Raw genomic sequence first — 15,106 nt, 5'->3', positions numbered from 1 at the left:
CTTTGATCTTTAATAACTCAAAAAGTATTGATTAATGTTAATATCTTTATATAACAAATTTTGCTTAGAATTTGTCCATCTATCGATTTATGGTATTATTTTGAATAAAATAATTTTCACTCCCGAAAATGGGTGGTATCCACCCCCAGGGTAAAAGCGCAAGTTTGCATCATGTCACCTTTGTTTCTCTAGGTATCCTCTAACTGCTCAAAAATTTTCATGAAAATTCAATAGTTCACTAAAATGGCTCTCCTATAAATCCATCACTGATTTTTTTTTCACTCGTGAGTGTTCCGTCTTCTTTTTTCATGTATGCATTATTGTAATTCTGGTATTCCCTTTCAATTTTTTTCTTAATTTTCGATAAAACCGTATTTCTTTTTTCTGAAATTTTTCCTCTATTTCTTGCATTCTTTTTTCGTTGTATTCTCTTTTCTTTCTCTTTAGTAAATATTTTATAATTGTTAATATTCTTGAAAGTCTGTACATGGTTATACTGGTCTTTTGTTATTTTTGAACCCACTTATTATACTCTTAATCTCTCCTTCACTAGGTAGTTCTATTTTTATGCCATTATATTTTACCTCTGGCATATGATATATGGCATATGCCATATATCTCTTAAGTAGTTCACTAAAATGTCTCTCTTGTGTTTTTTTTTTTCATGTATGAATTATTGTAATTATGGTACTCCCTCTCAAGTTTTTCTTAGTTTTTGATAAAACCGTATTTCTTTTTTCTGAAATTCTCCCTCTATTGCTTGCATTATCTTTTTGTTGTAGTCTCTTTTCTTTCATCTACATACTATTCTCGATATTCTCCTTTGATCTTTGTGGAAGAAAATACTTTAGTAAATGTTTTATGATTGTAATTATTACTATTATCAAGAATTACTATTCAGCTCTTTTACCATAGTTCTTTATTAAAATCCACAAGGAAAAGAAAAGGTTTTCCTGTAGTTGGCTGTATACCATCAATCACAAAATTGGAAAGATATCCTTTGTAAAAGGTATAACATTTTTTTTTATTAAAAATCCCTTAAAAGGGCTACATCACAACAAAACGTTTTCGATTTTTATAAAAAATCATCATCAGTGTTCGATCTAAAAATAAGTATAACCGATTTAATAAATATAAAGTTATTATTTAAATTTTGACAAAGGTTAGAGCAAGTTGGTTATACTTACAAACTGGATGCTAGCTGAGCCACAAAAGAAAAATATCTGGGTAAAAACCCTTTACATATAATATAGATGCCTTAAAAGTGCATACTTCGATAAAAAGGCCTGTGATGGTCACATGGCAAACAGGATAATGCCCTAAGGTAAGGTATACAGGTTTCCCAACACGTGGGATCCAAATTGAGTTGATCACATTTCAATGACTTAATGGCAACTGATTGCAAAATGAGTGATGTTTCTGAAAGGTGTCAAAAGACAGATAGACAACGTGACGTGGAATTTACCCTGTATTACGACAGCCAACTAATTGTTAGTAAAATATTTAATGAAAATTTACATAGTAATAACAAACATCAACAAAGTTATGGCTATAATTACATTTAAGTAAGTGCCTTGAATATGTAAGATGAACGTGAAGTATGAAATGATTTTTATTATGAGAAATAGCCAGAATCTATGCAGCCATCTATACATGTTCCTATTCTAATTGAAGTAAGTTCAACTGTGCTGTGGAAAATTTGATTTACTATGAATTAAAAGGAGTGTTTGGTTTAATTGTACCAATCGCAGAGTAAATTAGAGAGTCTGTAGTAAATGGAAGTCTGATATTAAAGTAGTGTTGAAATTAAGATAAGTTGTATAAGTCACAGGAGGAAACTGATATGATATAATGATATGTGAATTAATTGGTTAAGGTACCTGAGTGTTGATATTGGAAGTGAAGAAGAATATCAATTGAACTAATAACCTGGCAAAAGTATGAGGTCCTTTTATGTAACATAAGCATCTAGGACTAAACATGTTTATGAAATAGGGATTTTTTTCCTATTTTTTATTTTTCATACCAAGTTATCGAGTTGAATTGAAAAGGTTTAAAACTGGATGGATGTATGAAGGTGTATTGGAAAACAAGCAATATGTGTAAAATTCGAAGGTAGTGAATAATTTGTGATTTGATATCAGAATTGTTTACTGTAATGAGGTGTGATGAAATAATATATCATAATAAACTTACTCTCTTTTCTTAAAGGAATTAGTTCGGTGTATCGTCCATCAATTATCGAAGAGTTCCTTTTCCAAAAACACGATCCCTTTAAAAAGTAATTTGGATTTGGCTGACTTCCTACTGGTAATACTTTTCGTGGGGCACACGCCTATAAAAGTTGGAATTAAAGCAAATTTTGGAACACCTGTTTAATTACTTACAATAAAGGCATCGCCAGATTCATCACTGCCATCTAGCGAAGAACCAAAAAAGTTACCATTGAAAGTGCCATTGTTATCTGAAAGAATTTATTTCTATTAGGCCTTGATCCCTCGTACCAAAAAAAGTTTATTAATAGCAAGCTGAAAATTTGTTAATAGCTTAACGGTGTCTAGTCGGGCAAATTGTGATTTACGGGACCATTGGAACAGGGGAAGTTTTAATTGTGGAACGTGATTTTAATTGTGAAACGTGTTATCCTGCCAAGTTTATGATTGTGAAAACTAGCAAGTTGTTTTTAAGTTTATTCATTAGCAACCTTATGCTCATTTTATGATATTAATATTATATTATATGAAAAAATGTTTGTCCGACAAATATGTCCATTCTCTCACGGTTTTTGCTCTAAATTTTAAGGAACCGCTTGGATTGACATGAAATTTTGCATACTTATAGCTTACATGTCAAAGAAAAGAAGAGATATTGTGCCGATGTGTGCTTTTGCCCTGGGGGTAACTTCACCCTCTCTTGGGGGTGAAAAAATATATGTCCAAAATAAGTCCGGAAATGGGTAAACTGACTAATTTTAAGTAAATTTTGTTCTATAGAGCTTTTTCGCCAAGTCAACACTTTTCGAGTTATTTGCGAGTGAATATGTTCATTTTTCAACAAAATAACCACATTTTTAGACGGTTTTTCGCAAATAACTCAAAAAGTAAGTATTTTGTCGAAAAAACGTTCTTAGCAAAAATATAGCCTATAAAAAAGTAAAAAAAAATGGTGTACACGTTAGGTCTCTGGATCTCGTAGAACCAGAGTTATAGCCAATGAAAAATAGATTCATATTCACCAAATTTCAAATACAATATTTCGACGTGAAATATCCAAAAAATTAAGCACTTTTTGGAAAAAACTCATTACAACTTTTTTAAAGTGTTTAAAGAAGGCTTTATTCCTGTTTTTACAAAAAGTTTCTAGCAATAAATTTAAGCAAGTTACGCTCAAAATAAAGTTGGTCCCTTTTGTTTTTGCAAAAAAAAATCGGGAAGACCACCCCCTAAAGCAACTTAAATGAAATTATTCGTTACCGCTCCACAAATTATTTTACTTATGTTTTGTTTAAGTATATGATCTATAAGTTTCATCGATTTAAAGTGCTTATTTTTGAAAAAATTTGGTTTCAAAAATACAATTTTTAAAAATTTAAATTTTGAAAAATATGCTTTTTTCAAAATAACTTAAAAATTGTTAGAGATACCAAAAATCACAAAAAACAAAAAAAATCAGATTTGCTTTTCTGAATATCATGTATTTTTCTGTTTTTCTGTTAGACAAAAATTGATTGAGATTTGGTGTTTCTAAATTTGCATACATTCGTGATCAGTGACTCGTTCAACCCTTTTTAGCTACAGCCCTTTCAATAATAAGGACTTTGAAACGATGAAACTTACAGATCATATAAATAATATATACACTAGGCAAGAAACTTGTGAAGTCATAACGATTAAGTTCATTTAAGATACTAATTAGGGGGTGATTTTCTCAATTTTTTTACCAAAGCCAAAAGGTTCTAACTTTATTTTGAGCGTAACTTGTTTAATTTTGATGCTAGAATTTTTTTTTATAAAACAAAAATGAAGCTTTTTTTAAACACTTTAAATAAGTTGTAATGAGTTTCCCCGAAATGTGCTTCATTTTTGGTTATTTCACGTTAAAGTATTCCATTTGGAATTTGAGGAATATGAACCTATTTTTCATTAGCTATAATTCTGCTTCTGCTAGGTGTAGAGACGTGATATGTACACTATTTTTTAAAATTTTTTACAGGCTATATTTTTACTAACAATGTTTTTTCGACAAAATACTTACTATTTGAGTTAATTGCGAAAAACTGTTTAAAAGCGTGGTTATTTTGTTGAATAAATGAACATATTCACTGCCAAATAACTCGAAAAGAATTAACTTAGTGAAAAAACTCTATAGAACAAAAGTTACTTAAAATTAGCCAGTTTATCCATTTCCTGACTTTCTTTGGACGAATATTTTTTCACTTCCAAGAGGGGGTGAAAACCACCCCCAGGGCAAAAGCACATATCGGCACAATATCACTTTCTTTCTTTGACTTGTTAGCTGTGTGTATGCCAAATTTCATGTCAATCCAAGCGGTTCTTTAAAATTTAGAGGTTTTGCAATATTTTACCGTTAAAGAAGGGACTAATACGGCATTTTAATAAGTGCGACCCGCAGGAAATGACAAAATGTATATTTGTGGTAAATAGCAGCCTGATTTTTGCATGAGAGTTTAATGAAAGGGTAACAAGTAAATTTGAAGTTCTGTCCGATAAAATACATGGAACGTTTTCGTAGTCTGACGATCGAAACCTGTAACCTGTTCCAAAATCAAAACTTCCCCTGTTCCAGTGTTCCCGTACATCAAAGTTTGTCCGACTAGACACCGTTAAGCTATTAGCAAATTTTCAGCTTGCTATTATTAAACTTTTTTTGGTACGCGGGATCCAGGCCTATATATTGTACATACTGTGATTAATAGCCAACGAAAAATGCAATAAATGGCCGTTTTGGAGTGTAATTTCCAGCGTCACAACAACGCATTACCCATCACTTTACAGTTAAACGTGTGCCGTTGGTTGCTTTTACTTCGGAGGTGTAAGGGTGAAAAAACATACATCCAACGTGGATAATTTGACTAAGTTATTATTTTTCGAGATATTTGCGAGTGAAAATGAGTGAAATTAAAAAAAAATCCCGTTTTCAGGCGGTTTTTCGCAAATCACTCAAAAATTCTATTGGTAAAACTATTTTATCGAAAAAAATAGTGTTATCAAAAGTAAAGGCTGTATTCAGGAAGTCTATCGACCCAGTAAAAGCAAGGTTGTAGCTCATAAAAATTGTTATTATTCGTCAAATTCCAAATCCAATATTACAACATGAAATAACCAAAAAATTAAGCACTTTTTGGGGAAAACTCATTAACTTTTTTAAAATGTTTAAAAAATTTGTTCAAAATAGTTTCTCTCAAAATAAAGTCGACCCCTTATTTTTTATTAAAAATATTTTGAAAATCTCCCTCCATTTAGTACCTCAAAGGTAATTAATGGTTATTGCTTTACAATTTACTTTATGTATGTGCTTTTTATAAGAACTGCAAGTTTGACCGACTCGTATTGCTTATTTTTGAAAAAAAATTTACTTTATACTAAATTTTATTTTAATTTTAGAAAAAGCCTTTTTTTAACAGTACTTTTTTTTTAAACCCTAAATACAAAAAATGTCGGTTTTGCTTTTATAAATTTTTTGGTTTTATTCTTTTCTGTAAGAAAAAATTGGTTTAGATATGGCTGTTCAAAATTTGAATCATTCAAGGTCTTTCCACTACGTCCCTTTAAAAAATAACCACTTTAAACTGATGACACTTACAAATAAAAAATTACTACATAATTATAAAACAAAACAGTAACCACTAATTTCATTTGGGATGCCAAATAGGGGGAGATTTTCACGATTTTTTTTTACCAAGAATAAGGGGCCAACTTTATTTTGAGGGTAACTCGCTTAGTTTGGATGCTAGAAATTTTTATAAACAATAAAAATACAGCTTTTTCTAAAACCCTTGAAAAAGTTTTAATGCGTTTTTCCAGAATAGTGTTTTATTGGAATTTGTCGAAAAAGAACAATATTTCAAGAGCTACAACCTTGCGTTTACTGGATCGGTAGACTTCTCAAACACATCATTTGTTTCATGCAATTCGGTGGTGACATTGAAAATTACACGGTATCGCCGTATTTCACGTTCATTTTCTGGGCTATAAACAAATTAGATGAATGAACTTCCGCAGATCCAAAATAAAAAATAAAACAAAACTTTGATAGATATTAAAATATACTTGTAGTTTTTTCTTATAATATATTTCTTTAACAGTAAAATTATTTTTTGTATTGAGGACGACAAGAAGGTCCAACGTAAGTGGATATGGAGGAGTCCAAACCAAAAAAAAAAAATAAGATGGAAAAGTCATTATTATTGAAGTTATAATCATTGAATTATTTCGTTTATTATTAATTTTAGACAAAAAATTATACCTATACAAAAAGGGCAGCTCGGCATGCAATGTCAAATACTATCCCGACTGGGCTAGGATGAAAAATATATGTTGTCTCACATTGTCCTACAAATTGTGTGGTACGTTGTCCTGGTCCTACTTTCAAAAGTTGGACCAGAACAACAACCACCTGACTATATCTTTTTATTAGTAACAGTAGGACAAAAGTATCACTTGATAGGATAATGTATTTTTTATTTAAATAAAACAATCTCCTACAAAACACCGGCACGTATCGCTAGTCCGACAAGAGTCAATAATAAACGAAATAATTCAATTATTATGCTCAAACTGTTATTATTTTCTCCCATAACTCTAAAAATATCAACCGCAACGAAAAAATTTCTAAAAAAAGAAATTATAGAAAATCACATTTTCAACAATTTTAGTTCTCATACTTTTTTTCGAGAAGTTGAAAATGACGTAGATAAGGAGCAAAAACGGTTCCCGGTTAAAATCAAAATGACGGCTAACGCAACGGCGGAATTAAGTTGAGATTTTACATTTACACTACTATTTATTGGCCCTCCTTAAAAATTAGAAAAATTTGGGGTAGCTCGGCATGCAAAGTTAGTCCTGTTATTCGTCTAACCCGACTGGACTATCCCTGCTATCTTTGTTATCTACCATATACGGAAATTGTTGTAACGAAAAAAGTTGGGCGTCTCATCAAAATGAAGCTACTCACGAAAAAGTAGCATGTTAGTAGTAAATGGTGAAATTGGGCCTGGGATCCCTGACTAGAATGGATCTAAGACGATACAGTATGATGGAAATAACTAGAGTACCTAATAGAAGAAAACAAAAGTTTACTAATTGAGTCGTTGAGATCAGAAAGGGTATCACTCATTCGTTGGACATTTCGAGAAAATTGATGAAAACTGTTCCGATCAAGCAAAACTTAGTTATTGCAGCTACAATATACCATACAATATACAATAAAGATATTATTATAGTTTTAATACATAAGTTTTAATCAATTTTCTCGAAATGTCCAACAAATGAGTGATGCTCTTTCTGATCTCACCGATTCAATTAATCAAAGATGTGAAATATTACCAGACATAACACCTAATTAAGTTCGAAAGACAGTGCAAGAAATGAAAAACAATAATTCCCCGTAAGTAAAGTAGCTGGAAAAAGATTATGACACCTTCTTGCCAGCCGTTTTTTTTTGACATAATACTATTAATTAAACTTACTAATATCTATGGGGTACTTTACGCATCCATTGTTGTTTAAAATGTCACATGCAAATATTCCACCACCAGTACGTTTACTTAATTTTGGAGCACCTACTATTACCCTGAAAAATAGTCATTAGTACTATTTAAAAAATAACTGTTAGTAGTAAGTATTATATTAGTCCAGAAAGCCACTGCGGATCCGCTAGGAAAAATATTCTAATTCGGATTTTTTGCACAATCTTACTCAAAAAGGACTCCTTTTAACAAATTTGCATGTTGCCAGGACCAAAAGGTGGTCAAAAATTTTTTAAACGTTTTTTTTTGTTTTTTTCCTAAAATTATTTTTTTTGCATGGAAAAAAGTTTTTTTAGGTTTGTTGGATCATTCCAAACAGAAAAGGTCTTTAGTGACTTTTCTCTAAAAATGATAGTTTTTGACATATAAGCGATTAAAAATTGAAAAATTGCGAAATCGGCCATTTTTATCCCTCAAAAACTATGTGAAAAACTGAAAATTTGAATGTTGCCAAGGTAGCTAGATATTCTTTAAACATCGGTTGATGAAATCCCGAAGAGGATTTTGCAATACAATATTCAAAACTCCTTTGTTTTTTAATTGCTAATCAAGCGTGCGCGACACTATTTTCCACCGACAGTATGGTGCAAATGAAAGGAATAAATTCGTTATTTCCTAAACCGGCGACTTTAAGGAAAAATCCCGAAACAGGTCGATTTTTATTTTTAAGTTACGATATTGTGGCATATATGGTATACTAGTGACGTCATCCATCTGGACGTGATGACGCAATCCATGATTTTTTTAAATGAGACTAGGGGTCATGTGCTAGCTCATTTGAAAGGTTCTTTAATTCTCTATTCAGTAATAGAAACATTTACATATTTATTTATACAGGGTGTCCAAAAAATTTTTATTAAATTAAATTATTTGACAAAAAAAGAAGTAGAAGGACACGCTGTATAAATAATTATGTAAATGTTTACATTACTGAACAGAGAATTAAAGAACCTTTCAAATGAGCTACCACACGACCCCTATTCTTATTTAAAAAAATCATCGATTACGTCATCACGCCCAGACGGATGACGTCACTAGTATACCATATATGCCACAATATTACAACTTAAACATAAAAATCGACCTGTTTCGGGATTTTTCCTTAAAGTTGCCGGTTTACGAAATAACGAATTTATTCCTTTCATTTGCACCATACTGTCGGTGGAAAATAGTGTCGCGCACGCTTGATTAGCAATTAAAAAACAAAGGGGTTTTGAATATTGCATTGCAAAAAACTCTTCGGGGTTTCATCAATCGATGTTTAAAGAATATCTACCTACCTTGGCAACATTCAAATTTTCAGTTTTTCACATAGTTTTTGAGGGTTAAAAATGGCCGATTTCGCAATTTTTCAATTTTTAATCGCTTATATGTCAAAAACTATCATTTTTAGAGAAAAGTCACTAATACCTTTTCTGTTTGGAATGATCCAAAAAACCTAAAAAAACTTTTTTCCATGCAAAAAAAATAATTTTAGGAAAAAAACAAAAAAAAACGTTTAAAAAATTTTTGACCACCTTTTGGTCCTGGCAACATGCAAATTTGTTAAAAGGAGTCCTTTTTGAGTAAGATTGTGCAAAAAATTAGAATTAGAATATTTTTCCTAGCGGATGCGCAGTGCAGTGGCTTTCTGGACTATATAGTTAATGAAAAATTATATGTTATCCCGTGATTACGCGTACGAGCGGCAACAGCCGTAGTTTCAGAAATTTTTAAAACAATCCTATTATTCGTATAAAAAAGAACATCTACTATACAGTAATACAGTATGTTCGTAGATCAATGTAGTCTGCCAATCATGCCTATTCTGTAACTCACTTCGATGATAGAAGTCAGGAAAATCGAACAGAAGTCGAATAGAAATAGTCAAAATCGGTATTCCATAACTCCCTCGGAATCTCTACAATCGGAATAGTGAATAGAAATGACGTTTATATTTTGACGTTTATATTTTATATCCACTAAAAATAAATTTATTACTACTGATTTATCATTATTTATAGTATTTTTACTTTTTGTATCTGCTTAATTTTAGTCTGTGGTGGTATTTACTTAGGGAATTGTATATTTAATTTAGACATGTTGTACGAGTATGAATTGAATCTAACCTTAAAATTTATTAGGCATCTGAGTGCTGAATGTTTGCCAGTCACAGTGTTGCCAAACTTTTTTTGTTTATTTCTTGTACAATTTTAATAGGCATAATGTACAAGAATAGATTGTACAAGAACGTTTAAAATATAAAGATAGAAAAAAAAATAAAACGGGATAATACCCGAAGGTTGGCTGTATACCATCTAGTTAAATAAAATTAACATGAAGTAAAACTACCTAGTGTAGTTGGTATATTAAATATACCAACTACACTAGGGAGTTTTACTTCATGTTAATTTTATATAAAGATAGACTTATAGCGTTGATTGATAAATATATTATACATATATTATATTATTATATTATATATATTATATTATTATATATATTATTATATATTATACATATATTTATATATATATAAATATATTATATAGTGTACAACGCTTATGGAAAGGAAAATAATTATAGAAAAGACGCCGTTTGTAATAAAAGTTTTTTTATCAGTTATTTTAGCTGGAATCAAATCTTAAGATTGTATATTATTAGTAATATCTTACATCATACATCTTATCTGTTTTATTTATCAGTTAAGCTTCTTTTTTATAACAATTTTAATTAACTTTGATTTAAAACCATTTATCATCTTTTGAGGTTTTTGTGTACAATATTTACACTAATATTTTATTGTTTGCAGTTCAAAACTTTTGTTATTTCAAAACTATTATTAAAAATGCAAATGTATGTAATGGAATACAATGAAAAATTGAAGATATGGCAACGGTGTCGTATTTCAAATTTAGAACTAACAAACAGGTCACAGAACACTAATTTCTCTTGACAATGCGGGGTTGCTAACCCCTCTTGACCGCGTGAAATAGAAATTGCCGATTTCGATTTAACCTGCTTACGATGTGGGTTACAGAAGCCAATCCAAACACGAAAATGACGCGATAGCTGATATCAAACATTCCGATTTGGGGTAATTACGATTCGACTTGGTCATTTCGATTCGATTTGTTAAAAGTTACAGAATAGGGCTTAAAATGTATCGTGATACATTTCAGTTCTCAAAATATATCGTGATATTTGGGCGTTTTACTAACAGGCGTGTTATAACGTTAGCCAAATCGGGATAGCATTTGACCTTGTATGCCGAGCTGGCCAAATTTTATTTTTCTAATCCTTAGGGAGGGTTAATAGCAGTGTAAATTTTAAATCTCGACTGAATTCCGCCGCTGGGTTAGCCGCCATCTTGACTTTAAACGAGAACCGTTTTTGCTTAATATTCCGCCATGTTCAATTTTTCGATAAAAACTATAAGAACTGACATTGTTGAATATGCGATTTTCTATAATTTTGTTTTTTATATTTTTTTCGTGCAGTCGATATTTTCCGAGTTATGGAGGATATATTGACAGTTAGAGCATAATTAATGAATTATCTCGTTTATTATTAGATTTACAACAAAAATGTACCTTTACAAAAATGAAGAGAATTAAATTTTATATAATTTTGACTGGTTCCATTTTTTTGCTAAAAACAATATTTAAGATAGTACGTATGCAGTAAAAGCGCGAGCGTAAGACCCGACTGGTTGTATAGCAATTGTTTTTGTTCAATATCTTCGCTATTTTCAACTTTACGACAAAAAGTGTAAGGACTGAAATTGTTGCAATAGCGATTTACTACAATTTTTCGACAGAACCAGTAACGGATCTACGAGGGGGGTGGGGGAAATTCTCCCCAACATGGTCCAAAATTTAAAAAAATTGTTAAAACATATAAATATATTAGTCGACATGAAACTTAAAATATCGACAGACCAATTCAACGAATAAACCCGCTAGTTAATTAAATTAAGTAAACTTAATGCATATAAGTTATTAATTAATAGTACTTATATAGCATATAAGTACTTAATGCATTAAGTAAACTTAATGCTTCATTGTAAGTTTCAAAAATTGTATAAAAAAATTCTCTTTATTTTTTTTATGTAGAATTATCTTGTAAAGTTAATAATAATCGAGACAATTCAATAATTATGCTTTCACTCCGCTTATACTATTTCTCCCTTAACTCGAAAAATATTGAAGGTGTAAAAAAACTGTGCAAAGGAAATTGTAGGAAATTGCATTTCCAACAATTTTAGGTCCTACCATTTTTGTCGAGAAGTTAAAAATGGCGGAGATATTAAGCAACAAAAGTTCTCCTTTAAAATCAAAATGGCGGCTAACGCAAAGATGGAATTCAAGTCGCGATTTTCAATTGACACTACTATTGGCCTGCCCTAAAGGTTAGAATTATAAAATTTGGGGCAGCTCGGAAACAAGATTCAATTCAATAATTATGTTCTCCACCTCTTCTTAAAATGTACCCGTTTGACTCGGAAAATATCAAAATTCTCTATATTTCTGTATAGGTGCATTTTTGTAGTAAAACTAATAATAAACGAGATACTTCAATAATTGATGCTCTGTCATTATTTTACCCCATAACTCGGAAAATATCGATCGCACGAAAAAATTGTAATAAGAGAAATTATAGAAAATCACAGTTTCAACAATCTTAGTTGTCATACTTTCTGTCGAAAAGTTGGAAATGGAGGAGATATTGAGCAAAAACAGTTTTCCTTTAAAAATCAAGATGGCGGCTAACGCAACGGCGGAATTCAGTCGAGATTTTAAATTTCCACTACTATTAACTCTCCCTAAAGATTAGAAAAATAAAATTTGGGCAGCTCGGCATGCAAGGTTAGGCCTGTTATTCGTATAATCCGACTTGACTACGATGGTATAGTAGTCCAGTCGGGGGAGGGGAGAAGTCGGTTAATTAATATTTTTTTAACGTTTTTCGTCAATATTTCTAAACGTAAGCGGTTTAGCGTGAACAATATTATATACAATAGTACATTGTTTACCGGGTAGGAAAAGCTTAACATTCCTGGACGACTGTGAAGATTGCTAAGTCGAGGCGCAAGCCGAGACTTAGCAACACAGAGTCCAGGAATGTGGCTTTTCCTACGAGGTAAACATACTATTTTTCCGCAAATCGTTTAAAATTCGACAGATATTGATTGATTTAAAAAAAAACGCGATAATTTTATTCCCAAATAAATGGTGCTTTGAAATTCCTAATAAAATTACTTGGGTTACTATGGAAACGTATTGAGGTTGAATTTTAATTACAGTCGGAAAAATGAAAGAATACCCATGAACGAACATATAAAACACGCTGTATTTTCCTGTCACCGTGTCACAAAGAAAATTGCCCAGCGCAAGTAGATGTAATAATAATTATTACATGTACTTGCGCTGGTCAATTTTTTGTGTGACACGGTGACAGGAAAATACAGCGTGTTTTATATGTTCGTTCATGCGTATTCTTTCATTTTTCCTACTGTATGTATGTAGAACACTAACAACTGTACGGAAATATCATTTCCTTACAGTAAGGAAATGACATTTCCTTACAGTAAGGAAGTCCTGACTTTTTCTTCAAGAAATTTTGACAGGAATGTCAAAATTTCCTGGCGATTTGCGGAAAAATATTTTACTTTGGATTTTTTTTTTTTTTGAGTGAATTTGATGGCCTTGGCCCAGCCAATTAGCCAGACATTTTACTTTGGATTTAAAACGAAAAAGATCCTATACATAATTGTTCTAAAATCAACGGTTCCGGAGTTACGGAGGATGTAAAGTGGAGGTTTTCCATATTTTTTACATTTCTTGGGCATGTTATAATATTATTACTGAGTAAAATCATTTTTTTTAACGGGATTGTGTTTTCTAAATATAATTTGCTATTTCAATGGCCGGTGGCATGTTACTGATAAGCCCTGGAAGTAACGTGAACCTCACTACCTTCAAGAAGCTTCTGCAGGCCCAGGCCATAACATAAATCTTTTACTTAATTTCACTTTATTTTAGTGTATAATTTAAAATAAGATCATGCAGTGGGTACCACCAAACCGCAAAAAACGAGGAAGAAGCAAAAAGACATGGAAAGAAGGGGTAACCAAAGCAATGAGTACAAACAATGAGGTAATCCCATTGGCCATCTTAGAGATGGCCAATGGGATGATAGAAGGACGTGGAAGTTAGGCATCGGATAATGTCGAAAGACGTTCTAAAACCGATACATACATACATACTTTAAAATAAAGTCGTATGATCCATATGAGAAAGAGCACAGCGACTGAGATGTCTATCTGATTCTATTCCGAACTGTACTTTAGACCAGTTAGTTGATGATTTATTTGATTATAGTGATGCTGATGAAGCAGAAATAGTAAATCATGTAGAAATATATAGCAACTAAGTGGAGAGTATTGCAGAAGAAGTATCCAGGTTCAGAATATCACCAATGAGGATGTTAATCAACTTTCGCAGCCATCAATTGAACTTTATCTTGCTTTTTTGTTGCAACATTGTTTTATATTTTGACGGTTTAACCAAGTTAATATTTTTCATTATTTTTTTCTTTCGATGTATATTGTATACATATTTGTATATTTGCATCTATAACTTTAGTAGGTGCTATAAGTTAGCATTGTGTTATAACTGTATAATATCTAGGTATGTATACTTAATATTTCCTTTAGTTTAGAAACATGTATTTGTTTATCATATACATAAATAAATAATATAAAAATACATATTTATCTGAAAATATGAAATGATAAAATGTTAGCGGCGTTTTGCTAGTGAAGCGTGTAGCCTCGATAAGTGGGATGCGGTAAGTTACTGACTAAGGAAGTGTGTTACTTAAAAGAAAAAAATGAGCCATAATATAAATTCTAATTCAGAACACTAAAAGACTTTTGAAATAGAATTTAAAATTTTTAAGAATATCTGGTTAATTTTAAGCCGCTTTACGTACTTGCGTAACAAATATGGCGCGGTTATACCGGAAATGAAAAACAACTTTGGTATTATAAGGTACCATGGGTCAAACTTTCCTATTTTTTGAGTTATTCGTTTTTTTTTCAAATTTTTGACATAAAGAGACAAACTTTTAAGAGTGTAGCACGCCCATTTAAATATGCCTATTCATTTTTTTTTATGAAATGAAATAATGAAAGATTACGCACATTATTAACGAGAGCCGAAAGTCCCTGAAAATTTTTATGTTTATTTTAATAAGTTACAGGGGTAAAAAGAAAGAAAATCTAAAGTGATTTTTAATTTCAAATATTTCATTCAAAAGAAACATTTTGTTTATTCTAAGGGACTTTCGGCCCTT

General features: G+C 31.1%; 1 protein-coding gene across 1 annotated transcript in view; it reads right to left on the bottom strand.

Annotated features, from left to right (window-relative positions):
• Positions 1–15,106, bottom strand: part of LOC114331577 (integrin alpha-V) — a 145,622-nt gene that overhangs the window by 116,897 nt on the left and 13,619 nt on the right. Inside the window, exons 2-4 of the mRNA XM_050651436.1 lie at positions 7,709–7,812; positions 2,388–2,464; positions 2,197–2,335 (exon numbers count right to left, since the gene is read on the bottom strand). Coding sequence (XP_050507393.1) covers positions 2,197–2,335; positions 2,388–2,464; positions 7,709–7,812 — 320 coding nt within the window. The remainder of the gene's footprint in view (positions 1–2,196; positions 2,336–2,387; positions 2,465–7,708; positions 7,813–15,106) is intronic.

This window comes from Diabrotica virgifera, chromosome 5 (assembly GCF_917563875.1).
Source record: "Diabrotica virgifera virgifera chromosome 5, PGI_DIABVI_V3a".
NCBI classification, from domain to species: Eukaryota; Metazoa; Arthropoda; class Insecta; order Coleoptera; family Chrysomelidae; genus Diabrotica; species Diabrotica virgifera.
Note: the sequence above shows the minus strand (reverse complement) of the source record. Positions and strands in the feature narration are given on the sequence as shown.